General features: G+C 42.9%; 3 protein-coding genes across 7 annotated transcripts; 1 reads left to right on the top strand and 2 right to left on the bottom strand.

The window, feature by feature from the left end:
- Positions 1 to 1,665: 1,665 nt before the first annotated feature.
- On the bottom strand, positions 1,666 to 7,678 carry BCL2L15 (BCL2 like 15). 2 transcript variants are annotated; one of them, XM_061186158.1, is made up of 4 exons: positions 7,452 to 7,678; positions 7,011 to 7,132; positions 2,778 to 3,002; positions 1,666 to 2,138 (listed from the first exon to the last, which is right to left on the bottom strand). In XM_061186158.1, the coding sequence occupies exons 1-4, from the start codon at positions 7,576 to 7,578 to the stop codon at positions 2,121 to 2,123; spliced, it is 492 nt and encodes a 163-aa protein (XP_061042141.1). In that variant the 5' UTR covers positions 7,579 to 7,678; the 3' UTR covers positions 1,666 to 2,120. The 2 variants fall into 2 exon arrangements, with proteins under 2 accessions (XP_061042141.1, XP_061042140.1); XM_061186157.1 differs by lacking the exon at positions 1,666 to 2,138 and having other exon boundaries at positions 2,553 to 3,002.
- Positions 7,679 to 12,195: 4,517 nt separating this feature from the next.
- AP4B1 (adaptor related protein complex 4 subunit beta 1) lies at positions 12,196 to 21,895 on the bottom strand. 4 transcript variants are annotated; one of them, XM_061186152.1, is made up of 11 exons: positions 21,713 to 21,895; positions 21,391 to 21,580; positions 19,106 to 19,330; positions 18,365 to 18,495; positions 17,844 to 17,991; positions 16,799 to 17,295; positions 15,683 to 15,766; positions 14,687 to 14,790; positions 13,726 to 13,933; positions 13,105 to 13,386; positions 12,196 to 12,843 (listed from the first exon to the last, which is right to left on the bottom strand). In XM_061186152.1, exons 2-11 carry the CDS (start codon positions 21,501 to 21,503, stop codon positions 12,416 to 12,418), a joined length of 2,220 nt encoding a protein of 739 aa, XP_061042135.1. In that variant the 5' UTR covers positions 21,504 to 21,580; positions 21,713 to 21,895; the 3' UTR covers positions 12,196 to 12,415. The 4 variants fall into 4 exon arrangements, with proteins under 4 accessions (XP_061042135.1, XP_061042137.1, XP_061042138.1 ...); XM_061186154.1 differs by having other exon boundaries at positions 21,781 to 21,895; XM_061186155.1 differs by lacking the exon at positions 21,713 to 21,895 and adding an exon at positions 20,933 to 21,128 and having other exon boundaries at positions 21,391 to 21,470.
- A 277-nt stretch (positions 21,896 to 22,172) lies between these two features.
- Positions 22,173 to 27,512, top strand: DCLRE1B (DNA cross-link repair 1B). Its single transcript, XM_061186151.1, has 4 exons — positions 22,173 to 22,592; positions 23,212 to 23,377; positions 23,857 to 24,039; positions 26,412 to 27,512. Exons 1-4 carry the CDS (start codon positions 22,404 to 22,406, stop codon positions 27,491 to 27,493), a joined length of 1,620 nt encoding a protein of 539 aa, XP_061042134.1. The 5' UTR covers positions 22,173 to 22,403; the 3' UTR covers positions 27,494 to 27,512.
- The last annotated feature ends 203 nt before the right edge of the window (positions 27,513 to 27,715 follow it).

Genomic DNA, 27,715 nt, shown 5'->3' with positions numbered 1-27,715 from the left:
CATTACAGTATTGTTAACTATAGTCACCATGCTGTACGTTACATCCCCAGAGCTTTTCATCTCATAGGAAGTTTGTATCCTTTGACAACCTTCATCTGTTTCCTCTACCCCACCCCCCCCACCCCCTGCCCGTGGCAACCACCAATCTGCTCCCTATTTCTATATCATTCAATTTAGATTGCACTTGCTGAGAATTAGTTCAAATGCATACAGAGAAGAATTTTATTTCATGAACAGAACAGCATTAGTCAAAGTGAAAATAATGATTTCACCTAAGAGGTCAAATACCACAAAACTCACCATGCTGAGTTTACAGTAATGTAAGGGACAAAGGAATACATCAAGTGTCTTAAATTGGTAGCAAAAAAAGCTAATTTCTTCTAAAGAGAAACATGAAATCTCATTTCTGGATTACTTACCTAATTGTGATTTATTGAAGAATAGAGGAAATAGCATAACTTGAAAAATTCAGAATACATTAACAGCACTACAGCTTTATTTCTGTGTATCTAGGGGAGCCAGATGGCTGGCTGGGTGAAGGGAGGGGATGTGGTTAACTTTGTTAAACTTTAGCCAAAGCCATTAACGCCTCTCTTAAAAAAATAGATATAGCAATGCTTTAGTAGTGATTTTCTTCTTGATGTTCAGGTAAATCGTCTGGCTTGGGGACTTAGAGATGAAGAAGTCTCTATTTGATGACTGCCTACTAATCTATGAGATTATTAAGAACTGTTATGAGATACACAGACCATAGAAACCATACGCTTTACCTCCGATCACTTGCGGCAGGGCCAGGGAAATATATACCTTCTATCGAATACTCAGGAGTCACCGAACTCCTTTTGCCAAAGATTCTAGAGAAAGTGTGCACTACGCAAAAACTAACAAACACTCAGACTAAATTCTGAAAAAGGACTTATCCTATCTAGAGTTCTGTTTGGAATTATCAGGATTGCAACAGAGTTTAAATTACTCAAGGAGAAATGTTCATTTAGCTTTAGAGCAGGGGTCTGCAAACTTAAAGGGCCAGATAGTAAATATTTTAAGCTTTACAGGAGAGGCTATATGGTGTCTGCCATAACTACTCAACTCTGCTGCTGCGATGCTAAAACAGCCATAAATAATATGTAAACAAGTGAGTGTAGCTGCATTCCAATAAAACTTTCTTTACCAAAAAAAAATTTAAAAAGCGGTAGGCTGATTGGGCCTGTGGGCTCTAATTTCCCAACCCTTGCTCTAAAGTGACGGTTCTCAAAATTTATGTGTACAATAGAATCACCAGTGGATCGGATTAAAAAGTTAGGAACCTAGGCCCCAGCCCTTCCCTACAGAATCAGAATATCTAGGGGATGGGGCCTGGAAATCAGCAACATATAAGGTCACATGCAAGTGGTATGTAAACTGCACTTTGAAAAACACTGTGGTATGTAGCTAGCCTCATCTAAGCTGGGATGGCCCTACTGTCCCAGAAGTGGGCCAGCACTTCCTGCATCCTGTGGCAATAAAAATGCAGCAACTGTTTTATCGCTCTTTGGCCTTCCTAGTAGAAGAGCAGGTGAGCAAAGTGCTATTTTTTTGCTTCCAGCCTTGAAAATACATAAAATAATTGGGCTCAGGTGAAATTAATATGAGATTTAGGTTATGAATTTAAAAGAAAATCCTCAACTTAAAATAACAAGGTTTTCTAACCAAAGATCTCCCTGAAACCCTTTAGACTGCAAAATTAGTAGACAAGATCCTTACCAGAGGACAGGACTAAATCTGAAGGAATGGTTTACTGTGTGCTCCCTTTTCCCCACAGTATCTCCAGCAAATGCCTGCCCCGTTGCCTGGAATTCCACTACTAACAAGTCATTACTTTAAGTCTGGAGGTCTCTACTTCAACAAAACCTCATTAAAACTCATGTAAAAACAGAAAGTATAAAATCTCTATAGACCTCTGGGAGCTGCTCCTAACTTTAACAATCAGTAGAAAACAGGTTATTCAGCTAAGTTCAGTTCTGTCCAAGAGAAAGAGGGTTTTGATTTGGTTGTTTCTGTTTTAATTGCCAGAGATCAATCACCCGATCAGTCAAAGAAGATCAAAATTTTTCAGGCTGGAAAACAGCTCCACCTCTTCTTCAGCTCTCCAGATTTTCCTAGGAAGGACAATGAATATCCTACAGTCAAAGGAATGGTCTTCAGGAACTCCCTAAAGAAGCCAGAATGAGCCACAGATAACTCCAGGGAAGGCAGCTCTTACTAAGGCTTCTGCTGATCTTGGAAATGAAGGGGAGTGCTCTAAGAGAGCAGATGTTCTAATGATTAATCAGGCATGGACTTAGAATGCCTCCTACCGTTACCACTACAGCAGATGTCACTAATTGTTTTTTGTTAGATAATAGTAAGATGATTCTGAACTTCCTCAACACACACTCAAAAGATGTTAGGGAAAGAAGACCCAGAAATTTACCAGTAGAGCAAAGTCAGACTTGAGATTAGAACTCCACCACTAATATACTTCATAGATGATTATGTATAGGAAACGGAAATTAGCTTGACAAAGTTAGCAGTCAACATTTTAGGCAGCCTGGCTCTGGGGTCCAAGGCCCGCTGGCTGAGCTTCTGACTCCTCCCCTTTTCCATGGCAAAAAAATCCCGGCATTTTCAGCAAAGTTGGAAGGCCAGTTTTCCTGCATGGTTTCCAACTGATGGAAAGAACCACGAATTGGAGTCCCAGAGATTAGTACAAAAACAATGCAAATGTCTAGCAAAGCCAGGGGCCCCAAAATACTTACCCAACCTCCCTGGCCCTGGATATACTCTCGGATGGCAGTGTTCCCATTGATCATATTTGTCATGGGCGTAGCCACCTGTCTTGCCTTCTCAGGAGTCATGCGGACCACATATTCAAAAAGTTTCACTGACACTGCCAGAAAGGCTCTCTCATAAGCCAAGCTGGAATCCTGGGCACACCAGGCCTTGCTGAGAGATTTTACTGTGTCCTGAAGTACAGCTCCTGCCTGGGGTAAGATATGGGATCTATCAGTGGAGTATCACTAAAAAAGTACAGTAGGCTGCAGGTGTAGGAATCCAGTAAAGCAAGTGTTTCTCAAAGAGTGGCAAGTGCACATTCGTTGTATCTAAGGTAATCTTAAGAAGTAGATGGATATAATTCAAAAAGAATCATGTACCACAGTGTTCACTGCAGCTCTATTTACAATAGCCAGGACATGGAAGCAACCTAAGTGTCCATCCACAGATGAATGGATAAAGAAGATGTGGCACATATATACAATGGAATATTACTCAGCCATAAAAAGAAATGAAATTGAGTTATTTGTAGTGAGGTGGATGGACCTAGAGTCTGTCATACAGAGTAAAGTAAGTCAAAAAGAGAAAAACAAATACCATTTGCTAACACATATATATGGAATCTAAAAAAAAAAAGAAGAAAAAAAAATGGTCATGAAAAACCTAGGGGCAGGACGGGAATAAAGACGCAGACCTACTAGAGAATGGACTTGAGAACACAGGGAGGGGGAAGGGTAAGCTGGGACAAAGTGAGAGAGTGGCATGGACATATATACACTACCAAATGTAAAACCGATAGCTAGTGGGAAGCAGCCGCATAGCACAGGGAGATCAGCTCGGTGCTTTGTGACCACCTAGAGGGGTGGGATAGGGAGGGTGGGAGGGAGGGAGACGCAAGAGGGAAGAGATATGGGGATATATGTATATGTATAGCTGATTCACTTTGTTATATAGCAGAAACTAACACACCATTGTAAAGCAATTATACTCCAATAAAGATGTTTAAAAAAAAAAAAAGAACAGAAAAAAAAAGTAGATGGATAAACTTTTCTTACTTTAATATTTTTACTTTATTGTAATGGGTATTAGAAAAAACCTAAGCAGCCCATCAAACCCATGATTTGCTCAGGATGAACAAAATAATTAAAGGAAAAACAAAATGATTTGAAAGAAAAATACCAAGTACACCATAGCAGAGTTGGTCAAATTCTGAAGGTATGGCTTGAATGACTGAAGTCTGGGAAACTCTAAAGTAAAAAATAGATTAGCTTTTCCTCTTTCTCTCTCCTTCCCCAGAAGTTTGATCCAAGAGTCATTAGGTAGGGCCGAGCAAGGTCTACTGTGGTGTAGTGTAGGGGACCCATGGTGGTCAAAGCAGGGTGTCAGAACCCAAACAAGCCGAGAAGGGCATCCACGGTGAGAGTACCTAGATCCTGGTTTCCAAATAGCATTCTCCATTAAAAGAAACTAGAGCTCCCTTGCAAATGGCTAATTTCAGGCTGGGGCTTGGAAAATACAAGACCTTCTGTCAGAAATTAAAGAAGTACTCAGAGAATGATAGGGACATGCCAAAAAGACACAGTCCAGGTTGAAAGGACTTCCACTGGTGGAAGCTAGGGCAATTTGAGCATACAGATAAATAATAATAGTAACAGATTATACCCACTGAATAAAGTAGGAATTCATGGGTCCACGTTGATATAAAAAATAAATAAATGAATAGATTAAAATTTTGGTGAGAAATGGGGTATTTACGTGGTTTCAAAGTACCTCCCTACAAGACACTTACTAATTAAAGGTGAAAAGATTAACTTGACAGTGAAGAAGGCTTGCAGACACCATTTTAAGTGATTAAAGTTAACACCAGTACTGGGACAAACTGAAATCTGCGCCACTTGATAGGATGCAGTGAAATGAACACAGCAACACTTCTGTGCTATTCCTACCAAAGGTACATACCCTGTATCAATTCAAGAGGAAACATCAAACAAACCCAAGTTAAGGGACATTCTTCAAAATAATTGGCCCATAATCGCCAAGTGTCAAGGTCATGAAAATCAAGGAAAGACTGAGGAACTATTCCAAATTGAAGGAGACGAAAGAGACATGACAACTAAGTGCAATATCTGATTCTGGCCTAGATCCTTCTGCTATGCAGGTGACCCTTGAACAACTCAGAGGTTAGGGGAAACAATCCCCTGCATAGTTGAAAACCTACATATAACTTTATGGTTGGCCCTCCGTAACTGCAGTTCCACATCTGCAGGTTCAACCAACTGCAGATCGTGTAGTACTGTAGTATTTATTGAAAAAAAATATGCATATAAGTGGACCCATGCAGTTCAAACCTGTGTTGTTCAAGGGCCAGCTGTAAGTGAAAGTGACATCACTGGGACAACTGAGAAAATCTGAGTGGGATCTGAGGATGAGATGATAATGTATCAATGCTAAATTCCTGGTTTTGATGGTTAGATTGTGGTTCTATAAGAGGATGTCCTTGTTTGAAGGGGGTTATGGAACAGCATGTTGGCTACTTACTCTCAAACGATTCAACTTTTCTGTGAGTTTGAAGCTGTTTCCAAAATAATTTTTTAAATTAACTTTAGAAGAATTTTAGAATTTTAGAATTTTAATTTTAATTTTTTAAATTAAATAGAAAAAGTAGATTCAGCTACCAGCTACCTAGGAAAGCTTCAGTGCAAGCAATTAGGTGTGATAAGTCCAGTTCTGCCTGAGCTGCATTCAGTAGGAAGATAAAGCATAATGGTTAAGGGTGTGGTTCAGCACAGAGATACACAGAATAGATTGGTGGTGACGAGGAGGTAGGGCGAGGTCAAAATGGGTAAAGGGGGGACTTCCCTGGTGGCACAGTGGTGCCTGCCAATGCAGGGGATACGGGTTCGAGCCCTGGTCCAGGGAGGTCCCACATGCCACGGAGCAACAAAGCCTGTGGGCCACAACTACTGAAGCCCGCGTGCCTAGAGCCCGTGCTCCGCAACAAAGGGAAGCCACTGCAATGAGAAGCCCGCGCACCACCACGAAGAGTAGCCCCCGCTCACCGCAACTAGAGAAAGCCCACGTACAGCAATGAAGACCCAACGCAGCCAAAAATAAAATATTAATTAATTAATTTAGAAAAATGGGTAAAGGGGGTCAATTTTATGGTGACAGAGAGAAACTAGACTTCTGGTGGCAAGCATGCTGTGGTGTATACAAAAGTGGAATTATAATGTTGCACACATGAAACTTATGTAATGTTATAAAGCAATGCTACCTCAGTTTAAAAAAAAAGTGTGATTCTGGAATCAGTCTGGGTTCAAATCCTAACTCCAACACTTACTAAGTAATCTAATTACTTATTTCCCTATTCTTCAGTTTCCTTATCTGCTTAAATGGATACTAAGTCAGAAAATACTTTTTGAGGGCCTATTGTATATCACGTTCTGTTCTAGGTTGTGTGAATATAGCAGTGGACAAAATGTGTTAGATGTTTGCTCTCACAGTGTTACATGCAGATGGGAGAGGTTGCACTGTGGATAAGTTTCTATAATGTCTCATAGAGTGGTGTAAGGACTAAATGAGATAATAAGTGTAAAGCATTTAGAATACTGTCTGGCACATGGTAAGTGATGAGTTAATATTAGCTGTCATTATTGATATTAATCAGCAACCTCTTCTAGAACGTTGCCTATGGTATTTACATCCCATACAGAGTCCAGGAATCAGGACACTGATGAAAAGCCAGATACGCCCTAGTGGGCTGCTGTAAGTACTTATCCTTCATTGCATCGGATTTGTCAAATGCCTATCCTTCCTGTATATAATTTTATTGCTGGACCTTGAGGAAAAAAAGATGTCCACTACAAGCAAAATAAATATTAAAACAGGTGCATAAAAGAATAAAATGCTTTACCAAGAATAAAATGCTATATATATGCTCTATGCCATTAAGCATAGCTCTGATGAAAAACAAATAGAAACCATCTGAAGGCTGATCAGCCTATGCCAAAAGCTCTCCACCTCAATACCACCTAGGCTTTGATTAACTGCTAAAGAATTGGCAGTTGAAGAATTCCTGCTGTATCTCCTTAGATGCATTAAGCCCCCAAATCTTTCACAGAACATTTCTAGTCACAGTCATATAGGAGTAGTAAGAGAAGGACATCTGAAACAGAAAAAAAGCAGCAAACAATAGAAAGAAGTAGCAGAAACTTGACCTGTCCCTGAATGGTTTCTGCGATGACGTTTCTGGCAGCAGCTTCCAATTCTCCATTGAACTTGTCACCCAACATCCGAAGGCGACCAGCAATGATGGCCACATCAAAAGAGCAGACCTCTCCTAAAACAGAGGGAACACAGTCACATTCGTCACAATGTTTGAAGGGATGGCAAGTCCCAGGAATTTGGGCATTGAAGAAAGTTCTCTAGACTTTTAAACAATTTGGGCATCATTCTCTCCCAAGAAAATATTCAATATTCTGTCAACACCAATAGAAGACAGAAAATCTCCCTTTACTGAGAATCTCTTTCCCTTCTATAAAGACTTCAGATATTGCTGAAAGCTTAGAGTTTGCCTTTTGAAACTTAAGAAGAAATAAGTAAGCATATTCAGATTCTCTTGCTGACCTGCAATTACCACCTAAGGCCAGAAGCCTTACCTGAATCTGGTTCGTCTGCACAATGTAGGGTCCGGTTGGCAACCTGACAAGTGGGACCTAAGAAGTCTGTGAGTAGAGAGTCTACAATGCATTCCGTTTGCTCCTCAAAAGTTCGGGGGCTCTTCATTTTAGGTGTTTATGGCCAAGTTTTGCTTTTCTACAAAACAAAGCAGTTTTCAGCTCAGAAGGAAGTCAGAAACACTGGTAAACCAGATGTGTCCCTCTTGTAAAGTTTCTTAGTGGGACATGGAGTCCTGGAGCCTTTCCCACCACCTGTCTTCAAAACAGCTGCTCAGAAAGGTGGGACTTCTCTGAAGAGCTCACCCACACACAGCTGGGGAGGTTTGTTGAAGACTTTCAGTTCCTTATCTCAGAGCCACACCCAAGCCAGTACCTAGGGTTAATGAATAACTTTAATAGTTAGATAGCCAATCTAGAACTGAAAGAGTCAAGCAAGAGCCTCTTGGGCAACACTAAGAAACTTCCTGCTGGGTTCTGGGTACAGTGTAATTTAAAGAAAGAAATTTTGAAGTTCTATTACACAAGCATTCAACTCCTGACTATGGCATTCGTTTGCCACTATCACACACCGATTACTTACTGAGTACCAGTGTGTAAGAAACTACACATACTTGGCACTATAAATAACCCAGAAAAACGACACAGATACAGTTCCCATCCTCATGGAGTCATACTTCAGCATGAATGACAGACATTAAATGACTAATCATATAATTTCTTGCGCTTATTAAGATACAGTGTGTTATTACAGTGTATAATAAGGAAACAAACCTGGGGGTAAGGAAGGCTTCCTTAAGTAGTAACATCTGAGATGAGCTCTGAAGGACAAGCAGGGATTCATTAGGCAAAGAGTAGGAATAAGACCATTCCAGATGGAGGGTATAGGATATATAACAGCTGAAAAGGTGAATAAAAATTTGGGCATTTGGGGAATTGTAAATTGGGACAACACAAAGTATTTCACAGGGAAATAACAAGGATTAAATAAAATAATGTTATGTGGAATGACCCAGCAGTATCTGACACACAGCAAGTGTTAAATATCTTCCTTTTAGCCCAAGGTCTAATGACCAGGATAAAAGGGATCTGGGATTTACTCTCTAATAGAATTAATTGGGATTTTCCTAACAGGGTTGAACTCCATTGTCGTTTTACAGGTTCTCAGGATTGGACACTTCATAGTGGCTGCCTTCTTAATGTAACTACACCTAGATTCTGGGTTTGTATCTCAGAAGCAGCACTCAAACCTATCAGCCCTTCCAGGTATTCTGACCTGCTGAACTAGTAAGAGATTCAAGCATAAACAGTAAGTTAGTTGTTCAAAGTGGAATTTCTAGCTTGCAAGATAATCAGAGCCAATCTTCTGCTTTCTATTCCATTCTAAAAAAAAAAACCCATAAATTCCTTTCAGACTAGGAACAGGAATTATGTAGCTGAAGGGCCATTTTTATTTGTCATTATCAATCATTAGGGCTGAAACTTCAGTTTCTACTAAATAGCCTTCAGACCTCTAATGTCAGAGATAATTCTAGGCCAACCTCCTTTCACACTAGAGTGAGCCACTGACAAGTTAAGGATTCCAACAAGTGCATTTATGACATACTCCCAAAATAATATACAAAAACAAAAAATTATAAGATACTATCCAACTGGTGTTAAATAGCTTGCCCAAGGTAAGTGGCATCAGTTAAGTGGCAGAATAGAAATTTAAAACCAAGTGTGTCTTACCATTAATAATAAACCTTTTCCCACAATAATAAACCACCTTCCTCATTTCACTACTGATACGCTTATGGGCAAATGCCATCTTGGGAATCTAATCTTTGCATAATCTTATCTATCCTTTGCACTATCTGTACAATCAATGTTGTAAGGCTATAGACACAGAGTATACCCTTCATTAGCAATGTGGGGTAAAATTTCCTCCTTTGTTTATTTCTCTCTGGGCCTTCAATGTAGCACCCTCCCAACCACTCCTTCCCCTCCCTACCAGCCCACATACCCTTCACTCTTGCAGTTCAAATATTGTACTCTTAATTATTACTGAAAAATGAGGCCAGAATTTTTTCACTATCACTTGCTTCTCTTGCTGTTCTGGCGATAACAATTAATATCCCTTTCCCAAAGCCTCATCTCATTACATCATTGGCTCAAAATCCAGGATCTTGTCATCTGCACCAGGTCTGCATGTGAATGAGGATCCTGGGGTACAGCTCCTCTCAACATGAAGACCTATAACTAAGAAAAAAAGTTCTTTGTCTCCCCTCCCCCAAACACCCAATATATGAGAAAGGGACAAAATAATTGTAACAGAACTCCCATTCAAAAAGGAGGCGGGAATGGAGACATTTAACAGTCGCTGTTCCATAGCAGTAAAATTACCATCAGGAACTATGCAAATGATTGCCGCTGTAATGTTCCAAAGCACCACTGTCGTTGGTGGGCACTCATTGTATGTATTACTATTTACCAACTAAGACAGACATTAGAAGGCCATTTTTCTAAAAGCAGAGTATCAACTACGCTCATGGATTTTAAAGATAAGCATCTACTTATATCATAAAACCATATATCTGCAGAGTCTAGAGAGCTCCTAGGGAGAAGGAATATTAAATAATTAACTTCATGGTATACTTAAGCTTTAGTCATTTTGCTTGTAAATTAGTAAAACCAGACTACAGTTAAGAGAAATCAGTTCTTCATTGAGATCATTTTAAAATCACACTTTTCAAAAGCAACAGTTTCATATTCTGCTATGCCCCTACTTTACAGAAAAGCAACCAGGTAGGGCTTAATCTTCTAAAAGCTCCGATAGTTGGGATCACTTTAGCAACATTCAATTGCTGAGCTGTACCTAATTTTCTTTAGGTCAATATTTCAATTATAGTCTTTAATTTTTTAAAAAGTCAATCAATTTACTCAGTTTCTACCACTTACATTCTGTTCCCTTGTAACACTTAAAACTGGCAGCACTTCACACTTCGATTTTGTTTTAATACCTAATTAAACATTCACAGTTTAACTGAGCAAATCAAAACATGGGAAGCGATTCTGAAGCTGTTCTGATTCCCCTACTTCCAGCCCCTGGGGATCCATGGTCTCAATCAGACTTTTTCAACTGGGGGTGATTTTGACCCCCACAGTAACTTGGCAATGTCTGAAGACAGTTTTAGTTGTCACAACTAGGGGTTCTATTGGCATCTAATGGTATAGATCAGAGATATGGTTAATGATTATCCTATAGTGCACAGGAAAACCCCCTACAGCAAAGAATTATATGGCCCCAAATGTCAGTAGTACCACTTTTGAGAAACCCTAGTCTAGATGGAATTCCATCTATTGTCTTCTATGTGGTCAACACAATATAATAAAACACACTTCAAACACCAACCCCCAAACACCATCAGAATCTAATTACTTACAGCCATTCATTCAATGCTATTTATTGAGTAATCACTATGTGGTCGGCACTGTAGAGATAGAAGGAAAGAAAGATAATCACTGTCCTTAGAAACTGTCTGGTTGAGACAGACAACTCACACACCCAGGCCCTTGCCAGAAAATTCAGCACTGTTATCTACTCTTATTAAAAGCTTAGTTGAGAGAAATGATGGTGAAGCATTATTTGAAGGATATGCAGTCCATCTATGTATCTAGGTAGAAGTCCTTAAATTAAGCTGGATGATATTTGGCTCACAGTATCTGTAGTCCCTGAAGAAATGCCCTCACTAAGCTCCATAGTAAAGTTATGCTCTCTGTTTGTATTGAAGAACACCATAACAAAATCATGTGAAACTCTTTACTAACTTCCCTTGGGAATCTTCTACATATCACTCAGTGCCATCCATGTGAAACTACATGTAAATTTCTCTTCGAAATTAGAATTGAAATGTCTCTTTCTCTCTGGCAACAACTATACAACCATTTCTCTTTATTCTGACTGCCAAATCACTTACAGAGCTAAATCTGAGGCTCAACTATATCAACTACGTAGGCCCTTTCAGCCTGCACATTTGTATATGTTCCCATCCCTGACCCAGCTGATTTTCACAGGTATTTTTATTTTTCCTGTGCTGGATTCTCTGGTTATTTATACTTTACCATCACTTTATTACATCTGTTTTTGCCATAAGTTGTCTCAGTGTATAAAACGTGGTCAGGTATGAATAAAATTAAACGTGAGAAACAGTGACAAGAAAACAATTACAATAGTGCTGCTAGACATGTGCACTGACTGCTTTCACAGCTTGAATGAGACCCCTGATGAAGGTAGGAGGGTCACAGAAAACTTCCTCAAAGAGCTCATGCCTGAGCTGAACACTGAAAGATAGACTAGGTGTTACTTAAAGAAGACATGAGGGTGAGGAAATGGTCTAGGCAAGAAAAAAAAGCAGGTGCCAAAGCACCTGAGGTGAGAGAGAGCCGAGTGTATTCAGGGAACTGCAAATGGTTTGCTTTTGCCAGAACAGAGGGTATCCTGGGGAGTGCTGAGACATGGCACTGACGAGGTACTTTAGATGCCAGGCTAAGGACTCTGAACTCTGGCCTAAAAAGCATGATTAGAAATATGAGAACAGTCAGGAATTTACTGCAATAATCCAGGGAAGAAAAGATGACCCCCACAAATGATGACCCCGTCAGTTTCCCCAGTCAGATCAGGCATCTTTAATGAGTAAAATAATCCCTTAAACTGATTAGGAAAGAATCCAAATCCTACCCTCACCCCATTCCCACCCCCTTACCAACAACATTAACCTTTACCACATCACCTGGAAAAATGGGGTCATTCACCAATGATCTTTGGACAAGAATGTAAGAATTCTCATTCCCAGATTCCCATTCTCCTTTGCATTTGATATTATCTGGACTTACAAGCAGCTATAATAAGAAAAACTAAGGAACTCTGACAGCTATTCATCTCACTCAGGACAGGCAAGAAGCTGTTATGATTTTATGTCTCCAATTGTTCCAATCACAGTTTCTAATACAGAAATAAAACTGTTCAGTGTCTCTGTCCTCGCCTTGTTTTGTTTTACTGAGATCTGCATTTGCAAGTTCTCGGGCTCCAACAGCAGTTCTGTCAGGAACAGACAGCCAGTGTCATCCTGAGCGCTGAGGTAGGCTTTCCACGGCTGAGCCCCAGCCCTGTTCATCGCGATGGTCTGGATGTTCACGACTTGCAGGGCCATCTGGAGGGTGTCAGGATGGACTGCTCCCTGCCACGGGAACACCTGCTGATGAGCAACTTTGAGGCTCAGCCAAGTTTTCTCAAAACACTCAGCAGTAAGCTGGTGATTGGGGACTAGCATGAGGGCTCTGGAATCAGGGAGTTCTTGGACCCTCTCCTTGTTCTCTTCAGGAATCAGGGGTCCTACAAGAGTCAGAAAGCTCGTGTAAGAGATGCTCTTAGTCTGTAGAACTACATTTTTTAATCTAGATTTCCAAAAGTACACAATGTGACTTTTATCTTTGGAGAAATGGCTTGAATAACCAATGATGAACTTCCTTCTTGTTCACAGAGACAAAATTCGGGCAACAGTCTGAGGTTTAGCTAGGGTACTCTATTCTCTACCAGTCATTGCAAAAGATAAAGATTTTTCATGACAAGGTATAAAGTAAGGACTATTTTTACCTGATGTGGCAAAAGATGCAGTGTTAGGAAGCTCTGGGCCACGACGTTCTACTCCTTGGCATTTAGAGATGGTTGCCCAGCGGGCTTTGCCATATACTGGCACCAGCGTGTTGAAGTCCGAGGCCCAGCTGTTCACGGGTCTTTCTGCCTGATCCTCCAAAAGTCTGAGAGAAGGGTCAGATTTAGGGCTACATAGGATCCGCTTCACTTCATCGATGCCAGCTAAGAGGAGGCGATAGTAGAAGAGACCTCGGTCCCGTACTGCCATATCCTTTTCTTCCTCTGAGGTAAGACAACAGACTAAGTTAATTAAAAACAAAAACGAAAACACTCTTTCTACTCCTGTGCCCATCAGAATAGGAGAAAAAAATGAAGGAGGGAGGAAACCCTAGAAAACATTGACATTTTCTTCTTGGGTCGCAGACGGCTCACCAAACAATGAAAGCTGTGAGAACCTGTATGACTGGTCATGGCAAGTACCATTTCCTTCTTTTTTTTTTTTTAAATTTGATTTTATTTTTTTATACAGCAGGTTCTCATTAGTTATCCATTTTATACATATTAGTGTATATATGTCAATCCCAATCTCCCAATTCAACCATTTCCTTCTGAAGAGCCTACCTATGCAGTAGTATAACAAACGGCCCAGCGTGTCCTGGCACTCGGCGGGGCGAGAGAGGAAAAGGCGCAGCAGAGCCGTGAGCAGCTCCATCTTGACAGCTGGAAATGTCTCCGACTTCACATTCTCTACGAAGTCTTCCAACACATAAGGAGCGTTGGGGATTCTCTCCCCGTGGACACCGAGTAGCCAAATGAGCGCCTGCTTCCCCTAGGTAATAAGGGAGTAAGAACAGATGCTCAACATTTGGCTGTCCAGAACACAGGCCAGAGCAGACAGTAGATAGCAGCAGGTTTTGCTTTTCCCCTAGTCAGTAGAAAAGGTATAATATTCTATTTACTTCCACTTGCATTTATTAATCCACCCCCTACTAAACTCTCTACAACAGATAGGAATGAAATTCTACCACACAAAAGGAGACTTAAGACTCTCACAGCCTATGTTGCTTAAGCAATAAGGCTTCCTCAGCTTTGAGGCTTCTGCCCCAATTTGGGGTTTAATGCTTCAGTGGAAGCTACTGGAAGATTCCCCTAAGTTACTCCATTAAAGTGGTGATTAACCTAGAGTGCACATCAGAGTCACCTGCGAAGCTTCTTAAAACTCTATGTGTCTAGGGCTTCCACTCTTGAATATTTGAGTAGATACTGGAAGCCCAAATATTTGTAAAAATTCCACAGGCGATTCTGATTTTCATGCCAGCTGAAAACCCTATGGTCTAAATCTCTGACTCAAAACTGTTCACAAGAACAATGGTACCAAAATATTTGTAAGAAAACCATAGCTAAATCCTAATGTTTTTATAATTTATATCCCACCTACACCCAAAAGAGAATCTGAGGTGGCAATCAATTCTAAGAATTCCACTTCAGACACTGGGTGGAAAGAATAATTAGATTCCATTTCACAGAGCAGGGTCCCAAGCACTCCCCCTCTGCCTAGAAGTAAAGGAGAATTACAGCCTACCTCGCTATCTTGAATGCTCTCCTCACAGCCGGGCAGGGCCTGACACACAGCTTCTGTACACTGAGGACACAACCAAACCAGGTCTCGGAAAGTCTGCACCACCACTAGAGCACAGCTCAGGACACAAGAGCACAGGATTAGAGCCTCTGCACGGGAAGGAATCTTAAGAAAAGTCACATATTCAGGCTAGATTACTGGGGGAATTTCTGTAAAATGGGTGTTTGGTGGGGTGGTCAATGATGATCTGAGAAATGTCTGACATGGGCAACAATTTCTTAAATAAATGTCGCTCATCAGATTACCATGAGGATAAACGAGTTAATGTATGTGAAAGCACTTGGCAAACCAGAAAGCATATACAAATGTGGGGGAGTGCTGCTGTCGAATGATGCTCTGAGGACAGTATAAATGGAGCCACCAGGGCTGGAGCCATGGTGAAGCAAGCAAGGTGCCAGGGTGTAAAATTTAAGAAGACACACAGAGTTAGCATTTGCACAAACTTGAGAGCGAGTGCCTCTTTATATACATTCTTTTTTAAAAATATATATTCTTTTCCATTCTGGTTTATCATAGGATATTGAATATAGTTCCCTGTGCTATACAGTAGGACCTTGTTGTTTATCCATTCTCTATATAAAAGTGAGTGCCTGTTTAAATGTTTGCATCCTAGGCACTTTGCCTGCCTCACCCTAGTCCCAGCCTTGGAAGCCACTGCTTACAGTATGCTGCCATAAAGCAAAAAGAGGGGTAAAGGTGGGGAAATAACAAGCAAGGTCACCCTCGCACCCTTCATGATCTATACAACAGCCTTCTAGACTCATGGCAACCTGAAGACTACCTACCCTGTTAGATCTATATGTTTCTCTGACGCAACAGATGATGCAAAGAAGAGTTTAAACCTCTGTTATTGAACAACAAATATGTTTTGAGCAACTACTATAGGTCGGGAAATCGACCACAAAAAAAAAAAAAAAATCCTAGAAAGGTAGCCATTACCTGTGGTAATGTGCTCTTGTTGAAGCTCCAGCAGCTCTGTTAGAATCTGCACACATTGATCCGTGTAGGTCCTGGCGATGCCACCTACAGAGGAAGGGAAAGCAGAAAAATGTGTTAAGTCAAATACTAGCACCTCATACTAAAATTATTTCCCACCAGCCAAAGAAAGACCAAGAGGACCAGAAATACCTAAAAAAAAGAAAAAGAAAAAGAAAATCACCCCTTGCTTGATGAAATAAAAATCTAAGTTTACTATAAAGGGAACTTTGGTAAAATGAATTTCCCATTGAACAAGGCTGAAAACTTTTAGTAACAAAGGTATTTATGTGGCAGCCAGTTTGCTGCAGCACACCTGTACAGGAATATTCCTGCTGGGAACACTGTGCAACAGCCTCCAGACTGCAGGATTGCTACTCCCCTCTTTGTGCCCTCTTCTCTGCCTCTAGAAATAACCATACTTTATTCTACATACGAGGGTTCCTTCTCCTCCTCTACTTGAAGTCCTCCAAAACCTAGCTCCCCAGCTGCTTGCATTTGACTCACTCTAGCCCTTTAAATTCCAGACAGAGTAGCATGAAAAGGTCTCTAAGTCTTAGGTTTTACTCTGTGCTGGTCCACTCAGCACAATGCGTAGCCCGGAGCAGAAGCTTGATGAAAGATTGCTAAATTTTCAAAGGACTTTGAGTCAGGGAAGCTGGGTTCCAGTTCCAGTTCAGGAACTATGTGACCTTTGGGCAATTTAAGAAACTTCCTGTGCCTGAGTTTCTTCATCTTTGAAACGAAGTTAATAATAACACTTGTCCACTTTTCTTGACTGCCTCACAAGGCTGTGGGAAGATGATATACAGAAAAGCATTTTGGATAACAGACGACAAAAGGCAATATAAATTGTGTTACAGTTTGCGTCACCTATAGTCTATATCCTAGAAGATATGGAAACACCAGTGTTGACCAAAAAAACCTTTCTCCCCACCTTGTTTGTAGTCACTGACCCAACTGTTCGGTGCAAGATACTTTGCCTCTGAAGCAAGATTCACTTCCTTTTCTCTCTGTGGTTCCACAGCTTTCTAGCTGGTTGGTCTAGGCTCTCACAAAGGAAAAGCAACAGACGCCTACCTATGGCAAAGATGGCAGCCTGCGCGAAGTCGGCGGACACATCGGTGCAGTACCCTCGAAGCTCCTCCAGCACCTGCTGCACGTTCTCGTCGTTCACCAGCTCACACAGCACCTCCACCTTCTGGAGCTTGATGTAGTGGGGCTCCGAGTAGGAGCAAAAAAACTTTTTGTAGTGGCTGCTAAAGTGACCCGGCAAACTGTGCAGGACCTGGCGCACATGGCAGAGGGCAGCAAAACAGAGCTCGCGGCTCTCTGAAGAACAGGCAGCCAGCAAAGTTCCCTTGACTTGCATGAGCACGTCGGTTTGCACATGGGGGAAGTTTTTTGCCAAGATCAGAAAGAGTTTGGTGGCTCCCATCACCACACCTGGGCTACTGCTCTTGAGAAAACCGTCCAACAGGTTGAGAATGTCAAACAGCTCCTCCTCACTGCGGGGCTGGTAGCGGAGCAGAAAGTTCAGTACTTCAGCCTGGCCCCACTGGTCCAGTGTTGACATTCTATCCAAAAAAGAAAACAAAAGTGCTACTCTCGCAACAAAATTAGGACCACCTCCCTGCTACTGCCATGTCACCAGTCATCTGTTCATCACAACAAGGGGAGAATTCTTGAAAATAGGTTGTGCCATAATCAAATTATTCTTTTGATGTACTAAAGTCTACACAAAACAAGGCTTTAAATTCCAAGATGAGTTTACGGTACAAATGCACACTCATCGAAGGCCAAAGACATGATCACTATACCCTAGATCCAGATTCTCTACATTTTAAGATAGTATGAATGGCTTAGTTTGGAGGACATAACAACTGTAGAGGACAGAACCTATCCCTGAAGGATCCTTCTGCCATCTCGCTATATCACCAAAAGAAACTAAGACAAATTTTAAAAAAAATTCTCTCAATGAAACATGAGGAAGTTAATAGTTATGGTTAACTTTCTTTACTACTCTACAGAAGTTGTTCAAGACCTCTCCTTCATTCAATACATCAACAAGATCCCACTAGGATGTAGATCTGATCATGATAAAAGAGCACAGGGGCATCCAAACCGATTTAAGAGATGGTGGGCGATGGGCTTATTGATGACAACACCTCCTTCCTGTTTCAGAATTTCCTCCAGAGACCTCAGGCAGTTCACAACCACAATTGGATCCTGGTCACGCAGCAAACTATATAATTCGTTTACCAGGGCACCATCTATAAAACGGAACAAAGATCTCACATAAAGAAAAGTTTCAGAGTCAAGGTGATAGAGCCAGAATAACAGTTCCAGGCAGACAAAGCTGAACTTCTCTGCCACAAAAATAACAAAGGCAGTAACAAAGTGCAAGGCCAAAACAGTGGCCATTTCCAGACTGTTCTAAGCAGCTAAGGCACAGGATCTCATGTGGGCCCCAAAGAAAGGACCTCTCTAATCTCAGAAAATACCAAGCCCTGCATCCTACTTAAAAGAGACACACAGAAGTAGGGTCACATTATTATTTTCTACCAAAGCTACATACTCTTTTACAAAGTCATATAACGGAAGCACAAATAAATACTGATCATGGTAGATTACACTGAAACTTACCCACTTCAGAGTCTCCATGAAGAGTATGCATCTTGGCACAGCCAAGGACTGCTACCCTCCTGACATATGAAGCCTTATCCTGCAGACCGTTGAGAACTGGCTGTTGGATATATTCCTGCACACCAGGCAACCTAAGCAACACATCCTAGAGTCAGTCAGATCCTAAGGTACTAGTTTTGACATAATTTAGCCCCTATTCACTTAACAGAGGGTTTAGTAGACGTTTGAATACGCATTGGTCAGATTCTTCTCCAACAAACTGGAGAAAGCTGCTGCCAAACTTAAAAAGCCTCCCTTGACTTTTCACGTGGAATAATGCCACACAGGCAGGTTAAAAAAAATACACACACACACACACACATTTAGAAATCTTTAACTATTTCAGGGACTTCCCTGGTGGTCCAGCAGTTAAGACTCCGGGCTCCCAATGCAGGGGGCCCGGGTTCGATCCCTGGTCAGGGAACTAGATCCCGTGTGCCGCAACTAAGACCAAGAGCAGCCAAATAAATAAATAAATAAATATTTAACTATTTCACTGAGAGTAAGGATAGAAAAATTCCTTAATGAAATCACATATACAGTTTTTTAAACCAAAGCAATGGCCTAAAACCTGAGTTCAGGTTACAATAGTGTCTTCCCCAGTATTAAGGAGCTCAAATAAATTGTCGTCATTAAAAACCTGCCCCATGAGCACATGAACTTATCAGCCACTGAGATACAGGACGGGAGGGGAGTGCTCACCTGAGGCTACACATGCTCCGTAGTGCCAACCCTCGCACCATTGGGTTGGGGTCCGAACAGTCTTTGCACAGTGTATTGATGGCCAGGAGAGCCAGATCTGGTTTCAGGGGGGCATAGGTACACATGTAGAGATAAACCAACTTCTTCTGAACAATATCTATAGTGGCACTGGCCTTCACCATTTCCATGAAAACACCAGACATGTCTGAGCCCTGGGTCATGTGCCTGAAACCAACACACACAGCAGGAAAAAAGTAAAATACATAATCCCCAACCTACAACAGAAAGCTTTTTACTTATACATGCCCTGGATATCCAACTAGATTGTGATCTCTTAGAGCAGAGCAACCAGGTCTACTTTGTCTATCATATCACACAATACTTCACAACGGGCCTGCAATAAACGTGCTTCTATTCATTCAACGAACTAGTACATTCCAGTCACATTCAGATTTTACATTCCAGGGGTATGTTCTGGGGAATAATCTTGAAGAAGGCATGGTCTCAGATCTCAAGGAACTCAAAAGTCTACCAAGGAGACAGACAAGAACACCGCTAATTACAGAATGATAGATTGGTATTATAACAGAAGTAACAGACAAGATGCAGTGGGGATCAGGAGGTCTAACACTGCCAAAAAGTCATGAAATGTTTCCACAGAGGAAGAAATACTTGAGCGGAATGAGCAGGAGCTCCAGGCAGGTGTGGTAGATAGGTAATGATACACACTATGAGGCATGTGGACATGAGCAAGAATGGTACATTCTTTTCAGAGTATGTAGGTAGTTAACTGGGTGTTCCTTGGGTGCTATGATAAGAAATTTGGACTTTATTCTGTAGATCACTGTTTCTCAAACTGTGATCTCCTATAGCAATTAGAGGGGATGTCTGCTTAAAATGCAGATTCCTGGGTTCCATCCCACCCTACTGAAATCAGAATTACTGGATTGGATGAAAAATTTACATTTTCTAAGAAAGCACCCCAAGGGACTTCTGTGCATACTGAGGTTTGTGATCCACTGCTATACACAAGAGTTATATTGTCAAATTCATATGCTGGAAAATCAATCTGGCTGAAATGAGGACCTAAGGTGACCTACTACTAAGCTACTACTGCAATTGCTTTAAAAAGGGAACCAGAACAGCAGTGTCAATTAAAAAAAAAGAGGATGGACCACAATGTTCATTGCAGCTCTATTGACAATAGCCAGGACATGGAAGCAACCTAAGTGTCCACCCACAGATGAATGGATAAAGAAGATGTGGCACATATATACAATGGAATATTACTCAGCCATAAAAAGAAACGAAATTGAGTTATTTGTAGTGAAGTGGATGGACCTAGAGTCTGTCATACAGAGTGAAGTAAGTCAAAAAGAGAAAAACAAATACCGTATGCTAACACATATATATGGAATCTAAAAAAAAAAAAAAAGGTTCTGAAGAACCTAGGGGCAGGACAGGAATAAAGATGCAGACATAGAGAATGGACTTGAGGACACGGGGAGGGGGAAGGGTAAGCTGGGACGAAGTGAGAGAGTGGCATGGACTTATATACACTACCAAATGTAAAATAGACAGCTAGTGGGAAGCAGCCACTTAGCACAGGGAGATCAGCTCGGTGCTTTGTGACCACCTAGAGGGGTGGGATAGGGAGGGTGGGAGGGAGACGCAGAGGGAGGAGATATGGGGATATATGTATATGTATGTATACCTGATTCACTTTGTTATAAAGCAGAAACTAACACACCACTGTAAAGCAATTATACTCCAATAAAGATGTTAAAAAAAAAAAGAGGATGGATACTTAGAACCATGAATCCATACCATCAGACTTGAGCAGTGACAATCAGGTGTCACCAAGACTGACTCCCACATTTGCTCAGCTGGGTGGTGACGTTCATCAACACAAATACAAGTGGAAGAGCAGCTTTGGGGAGGGCGGAAGGATGTAGGTACTATTTTGCATGTCTTTGAAGAAATATCCAGGTGGAAATGCCAAGCAGGCAGTAGATCTGTGGGTCTGACGATAAAAAAAAGGAGGTCTGTGGTAGACACAGATCTGGAAGTCAGCAGTACAAGTTCAAGATATGGATGAAACCACCCAGCTGAGTAAAAGAAGCAAAATATGTCCCACAAGGGAGACTTAGACGGCAGTCCAGAGAAGCAGGAAGACCAAATCATACAACCGCCATGGGTGCAAGTTCACTTAATCTTTCTGAGCGGCCAGGGGTAGAGAGCCCTGATGGGGATGGCAATGGGGGAGTTTGGGCGTTAGGTGATACCTAATCACTCGCTGGATGACATTCCGATAGCGCAGCCTATCAGCCTGAATGTGAGGGTTACACAGAGCCTTCTTCAGCTCCTTCACCACGTCCTCGGAGCCCAGGTACGGCATCTTCTCGAACAGTCACGGGGCAGTTCCCAGAGATCCCTAGGTAACTCGTGGGCTCCTTCTAGCCCTGACGTGGGGACCTGGGTAAAGGAAACGTCAGTCAGTGAAGAGACGACAGGCGCGATCTGGCCCAGCCTTGGCTTCCCCCAGGGCCGGCATCCGGGCCCTACCACACTCGAACTTCAACCCTCTCGCTCCCGGGCGAGGCCCACCCTAGGCTCTGCGGATCCTTCCGGGGACCTGCAGGCTGGTTCGCTCCGCCCACAGAGCTCTCCCGCACCCTCTAGGCCCTCGGTCCGACTTCCAGCCCCGCAGCCAACAGTCCGTGGACCCCTCCCTCTCCAGTTAGAGCCTTTCTTGCGCCTCCACGCGGTTGCCGTCACCAAGAGGCCCAATCAACCTTTCTGCGGAAGTCCCGCCTCCTCCAGGGGGACCACGCAGAGCAGCTGCCAATCACCCTCTCCCAGTGAGCGCCGAGCGCAGCCTGGATCCCGACCTTAGGGTGCCCTTCCCCCAACCTCTCACCTCCCGGCGCCGCCGCGCGGCTACCTCTGGCGGAGCGGCGGCGGGTAATCGGAAATCGGCTACTTCCGCCTGTCTCCGCGCAGCAGCGCGCGCTTTGAGACCAGGGCCTCGGCCCCTGATCCCGCGCGCCAGGGGGAGTGGCGCTCCGTTGGGCGCCTTCTGTGGTTTGCGATTCCACCTCTAGACTCCCACCAGCACGGTCACTTCCTTCTTTCTGCCCAGTCTAGTCACTCATTCCCCCACTGAGCTGGCTTTCCTTACGGTCTCTGGCCCTGTTCTTGCCCCAGCATGACTTTTTTCAGGGCGCCGTTGTAGGAGCCTCCCGCAGGAGCTCTGTTCCCATGAAGATCCCACTGGTGACTCTCCAACCCCGCCACCATGAACGGGGTCTTGATCCCTCAAACGCCCATCGCTGTGGACTTTTGGAGCCTGCGCCGGGCTGGCTCCGCCCGGCTCTTCTTCTTGTCCCACATGCACTCGGACCACACCGTGGGTCTCTCTAGCACCTGGACCCGGCCCCTCTACTGCTCCCCAGTCACCGCTTACCTCTTGCACCGTCACCGACAGGTATGGGGGGCTGGAGTCGGCCTCCGAGAGTTGGTCCCGGCAGCTGGGTGGGAACTTCCGATCTGTCACAGCCTTGGAGTCATAGAGTTGGGGCCAGGAAGACTGATTTTTACAAAAGCGAGAACCCAGAATGCATCTTTAGCCCAGAATAGGAGTGTGGTTTCCAACTGGCCGGCTTGGGATGTTTGAGTGATAAATTGGGGAGGACTTTTAGTCCAGCCAAGGAAATTGTTCCTACCTCTTCACATAAGCTAGGCCAGTGTTTCCCAAACTTGCCTCATCATAAGAATCCACCCAATGTGCTGAGTAAAATACAGATTCTCCAGCGCCTCCCTTCTCCCCCATCTGATTCAGTAGACATAGCTAGCGCAGGTCGTGGAAATCTGGTTGGAATTTTTTTCAACAGGTGCCCCCCAAAGGATTATTATGATTTGGAAAGTTTGAGAATCGCTGACAAGACTTGTTTTCTGGACTCTTAATTGAAACTTGTATGAAGGGTGAGGTAGAGGGTGGGAAGAGGAAGGGAGGATTGTTTGGGAATCCCCATCACAGCTTCTGATCTAGGGAGGTATCAGGGAGGGGAGTCTGTGTTCCCTGGGATGACCAACTGTTTCCTCAGGTATCTAAGCAGTGGATCCGAGCCTTGGAGGTTGGTGAGAGCCATGTCCTGCCTCTAGATGAAGTTGGGCGAGAGACCATGACTGTAACCCTCATCGATGCCAATCACTGCCCTGGCTCTGTGATGTTTCTCTTTGAAGGATACTTTGGAACCATCCTCTACACAGGTGGGCTTCCGGAGGGGTCCTTTCCACTTTCCCAGCCTAGACACTACTTTTTTTGGGGGGCCAAGCCCCGCGGTTTGCGGGATCTTAGTTCCCCAGCCAGGGCGGAACCTGCCCCCTCGGCAGTGAAAGCGCAGAGTCCTAACCACCGGACCGCCAGGGAATTCCCAACACTACTTTTCTTGAGCATCTTTGACTCATAGTAGAAGTCTGGAGACCTCCTAGCTTCATGCCACATGAGCACAGTGACCCTTTCTCAACTGATTTCCCACTCTTTAAGGGTATGAACTTTGCAAAGAATCATGAAAAAACAGGAGCACGATGGAGACGTTTCCACAAAGAAGCTGTACTACATTCATCATTGCTAGACTCTAGTTTTTTCCAACAGGCCAGTAGGCAAATGCCCATTGTTGGAATTGGGAGAGGCTTGTCTTCTATACTTTTGTCTCTGACTGTCTGCCTCCCATATATTCTTCTTCCAGGTGATTTTCGGTATACACCGTCCATGCTGAAGGAGCCAGCCCTGAGACTGGGGAAACAGATCCATACTTTATACCTAGACAACACCAATTGCAACCCAGCCCTGGTTCTTCCTTCCAAAGAAGAAGCTGCCCGCCAGATTGTTGAGCTCATTCGAAAGCACCCACAACATAACATAAAGATTGGTGAGGGCTTTCCTTTCCTTTTTTTCTCACTCGTGGAGCTAGTGAATCTAGGTTCTTTGGAGTGTCTCACATCTTTCAGGTCTTTGTGCAGATGTCCTTTTCTCCATGAAATCTACCCTGACCTTTTTATTTAAAATTACAATCTGCCCACCATCTCTACTCCCACATTCCCAACTCCTGATCCCCTAAACCAATTCAACTTTTTCATAGCACTCATCAACTTCCCATATACTCCATATGTTTTAATATACTGTTGCTTATTGTTGATTGTCTATCCCCACTTTCCCTGCCACACACACACACACACACACACACACACACACACACATATTCCTTGAGGGTGTGGATGGAGGTGGGAAGAAGTCTTATGTGTTTGTGGAACAGAGAAGCAGCAGTATGACAGGTGCACAGTGGTTGAGGAGGCTGGAAAGGCTGGAGGGGCTGAAGTGCCTGTAAGCCATTTTGAACTTGATCCTAAATGCAACCATTGCTCTTAGGATAAAGAGCTATTGAAGGGTTTTAAGTAGGAGAGGGACACTATTGCCCTTATCACCTTACAGTGTATTCCATAATTTACGTATTTATTGTATTTAATTTTTATTATCTGTCTCCCTGTGCTAGAATGTAAATTTCACAATAGACAGGCTCTTTGTTTCACTTATGGATGTATCCCAGATGCCTAGGTTAATGCCTGATAGAGGCATTCGGTAAATATTTGTTAGCAAGTGAATGAAGTTTATCAGAATGTAGATATTCAGGTGAGTGTTGTTCTTGCAATTAGATACATTGAAAACCCAGCTGTCTGCTTGTTCTAGTGACTCCACAACAGTACAAAACATTTTGGGATTCTTGGAATTGCCTTTTGGGATAGTTTATGAAAATCCATTTTTATTTTTAAAAATGTAATAGATTTAGTTCCAAATGATTTTTTTGATTGTTTCCAAAATTGTAGTAAATCCACAAAAGGAAAAAAATTTGCCACCATGATGAACATTTTAAAAGGATATGCCCCAACTCTGAAAGGAGTTTCAAAATAGGTTTAAACAAAGGCATTGAAAAAAAAAATTGTATACCTTCCAGAGTGACTACCAAATTGATGGAGAGATATTCCCTCTCAGGATTGCTTGACTACTCATGAAGAAATATCAGTCCTAACTATTCTTGGAGTTTTCAACGCAGAGTTTTCCCAGAGAAGCACAGCTGGCTAGTAGGGTACTGTAGTAGGGCTTGATTAATTTTGCAGATATACAGTAATCCCCTACTGTGTGCCAAGTATTCTGATAGGCAGTGGGAATAGAAAAAAATGAATAAAATATGAGGGCTTATAGTCTAGTAGTAAAGGGCCTAGAAGAGGTAAAATAAAAGGCAGGAGGATAGGGAGAGAGAAAAGAAAATCAGCTACCTTTGTGCCCAAAGAGTGAGATTTTGAACCATGATGAGGAGGAATAAGGTGGATATAAAGGAAATATAGATTCTTTAAAGGAGTTCACAGTCTGGTTGTAGACTTGAAATACACCTTCAGAAAAGGTCTGAGAACAACTACTTAAACAACATTTCCCATATCTGTTACCATAACCATTACCCAAATTCAGGCCTCCATTTCTTTCTCTATAAGTACTATTTGGGCCTTCTAACTGGTACTTCTGCTTTCAGTATATTCTCATGCAGGTCTTTGAATAATACTGCTGCCACTTCTTTTTCTAAAGCCCTGCTCTGATCCTATGAATCCTATAATTAGAATTAGCCATATTCCTGCTTGCAACTCCTTAATGACTCACCTTCACTTACAGAATTAAATCCAAGCTCCCTAGCAGTACATACAAAGCCCCCTATTATATGGCCCTTGCTCACCTCTCTAGTGTCATTTCTTACCAGTTTCTTTGTACCTTAGTAACACTGAAATGACCTCTCTTAAAATGTTCTTTACCATCCCCTTCCCTTGCCAGATTAACTTGCACCCATCATTTAGGACTTACCTAAGTTGTCATTTTCAGGGAGCTATCCCTAACTGTATCAACTGGTAGATGTTTTTCTGTGCCCTCATAATACTGTGTGCATGTCTGTAGCATGCATTGTTTCTGGGTCCCCAAATAGATTACACTCCTTGAGGACTGAGATTTTTGTTTGTTTTCACGGTGCCTAACACCTGATAGATGCTTTCCTTTGTTGAACTGAATGAATGAGTGGATTCTGTGCTAAACTTCTCTCTACCCCATCCTCCATATACCTCAGCTCAAATGCCACCTCCTTCCCGATAGACAGTCAGGGGGTAGTCCCATTAATTTTGTGTATTTCTATTAAACATTTGGTTGACTTATTAGCTTCTTCCTCTTCCTTCTCTTACTTTCCCCAATCCCTTGAACATTATTCAGGACTCTATAGCCTGGGAAAAGAGTCACTGCTGGAGCAGCTGGCCCTGGAGTTTCAGACCTGGGTGGTATTGAGTCCTCGGCGCCTGGAGTTGGTGCAGCTGCTGGGCCTGGCAGATGTGTTCACAGTGGAGGAGAAGGCTGGCCGCATCCATGCTGTGGACCACATGGAGATCTGCCATTCCGCTATGCTGCGTTGGAACCAGACCCACCCTACCATTGCTATCCTCCCCACCAGCCGGAAAATCTACCGTTCCCACCCCGATATCCACATCATCCCTTACTCTGACCATTCCTCCTACCCTGAGCTCCGTGCCTTTGTCGAAGCACTGAGGCCTTGCCAGGTGGTGCCCATTGTCAGGCGACAACCCTGTAGGGACTACTTTCAGGACAGCCTGAGCCCCAGGCTCTCTGTGCCTCTGATTCCAGACTCTGTACAGCAATACATGAGTTCCTCCTCTAGAAATCCAAGTTTTCTCTGGCTGTTGTTAGAAAGGAAGCTAAAGAGACTGAGAACCCAGGGTGTCGTGTTTGAATCCCTTGAGGAAAATGCTGATCACTCTCAAGCTGACAGGGACTCGAAGAAGACCAAGAATGAGAACCTTTCTGGGGAGCTTGAGAAGCAGCCCTCCCACCATCCTTTGAAGATCAAGAAGCAGTCGTTCCCGGACGTCTGCAACAAAGAATGGGAGGGGGCAGTCCCTTCCTCCGAGTCCCAGAAGATGGTGACTGTATTGACTGCCCCCTCGGGTTTTTCAGTGCACTTAAGGTCTACAGATAAAGAATTTCCCTCTCCGGAAACTGGGGAGGAAATCGGTGTAGGGCCCTACTTGGTACCCAGGGGAGACAATGCGGGCTCAGCAGCCACAGGGAACCAGAGAGCCTGGATGAGCCAGGATTCTCCCCAGTCTCACAGCAGCAAGGCTGCTCCTCTTCTGGCTCCTGAGTACAGGGGCCTGGCACTCAAATACCTTCTGACTCCAGTGAACTTTCTCCAGGCAGGGTTCTCTTCCAGGGGCTTTGACCAGCAAGCAGAAAAATACCATCAACTCTTGCTCAAGTACAGACAGGAGAGTATAGAATGACAACCTTGTTTTGATTCAACACTGCACTTTTTTTTTTTAACTCATCAAGAGTTGTTTATTTTCAAAGTTAGCACTCTTTGTATTTCTACCACTAACAAATGGCAGTGCCACATCAACATTGCACTTTTGAAGATAGTGGCTGATGGCTTATTTGGGGCCTTACTTTTCTGTGGTACATGCCCACCCTGTAACAAGACTTCTCAAAGCGTGTTCATTGGAATC

Source organism: Eubalaena glacialis, chromosome 3 (assembly GCF_028564815.1).
Source record: "Eubalaena glacialis isolate mEubGla1 chromosome 3, mEubGla1.1.hap2.+ XY, whole genome shotgun sequence".
Lineage (NCBI taxonomy): Eukaryota > Metazoa > Chordata > Mammalia > Artiodactyla > Balaenidae > Eubalaena > Eubalaena glacialis.
The sequence above is the reverse complement of the archived record's forward strand: the minus strand, read 5'-3'. Positions and strand labels throughout refer to the sequence as shown.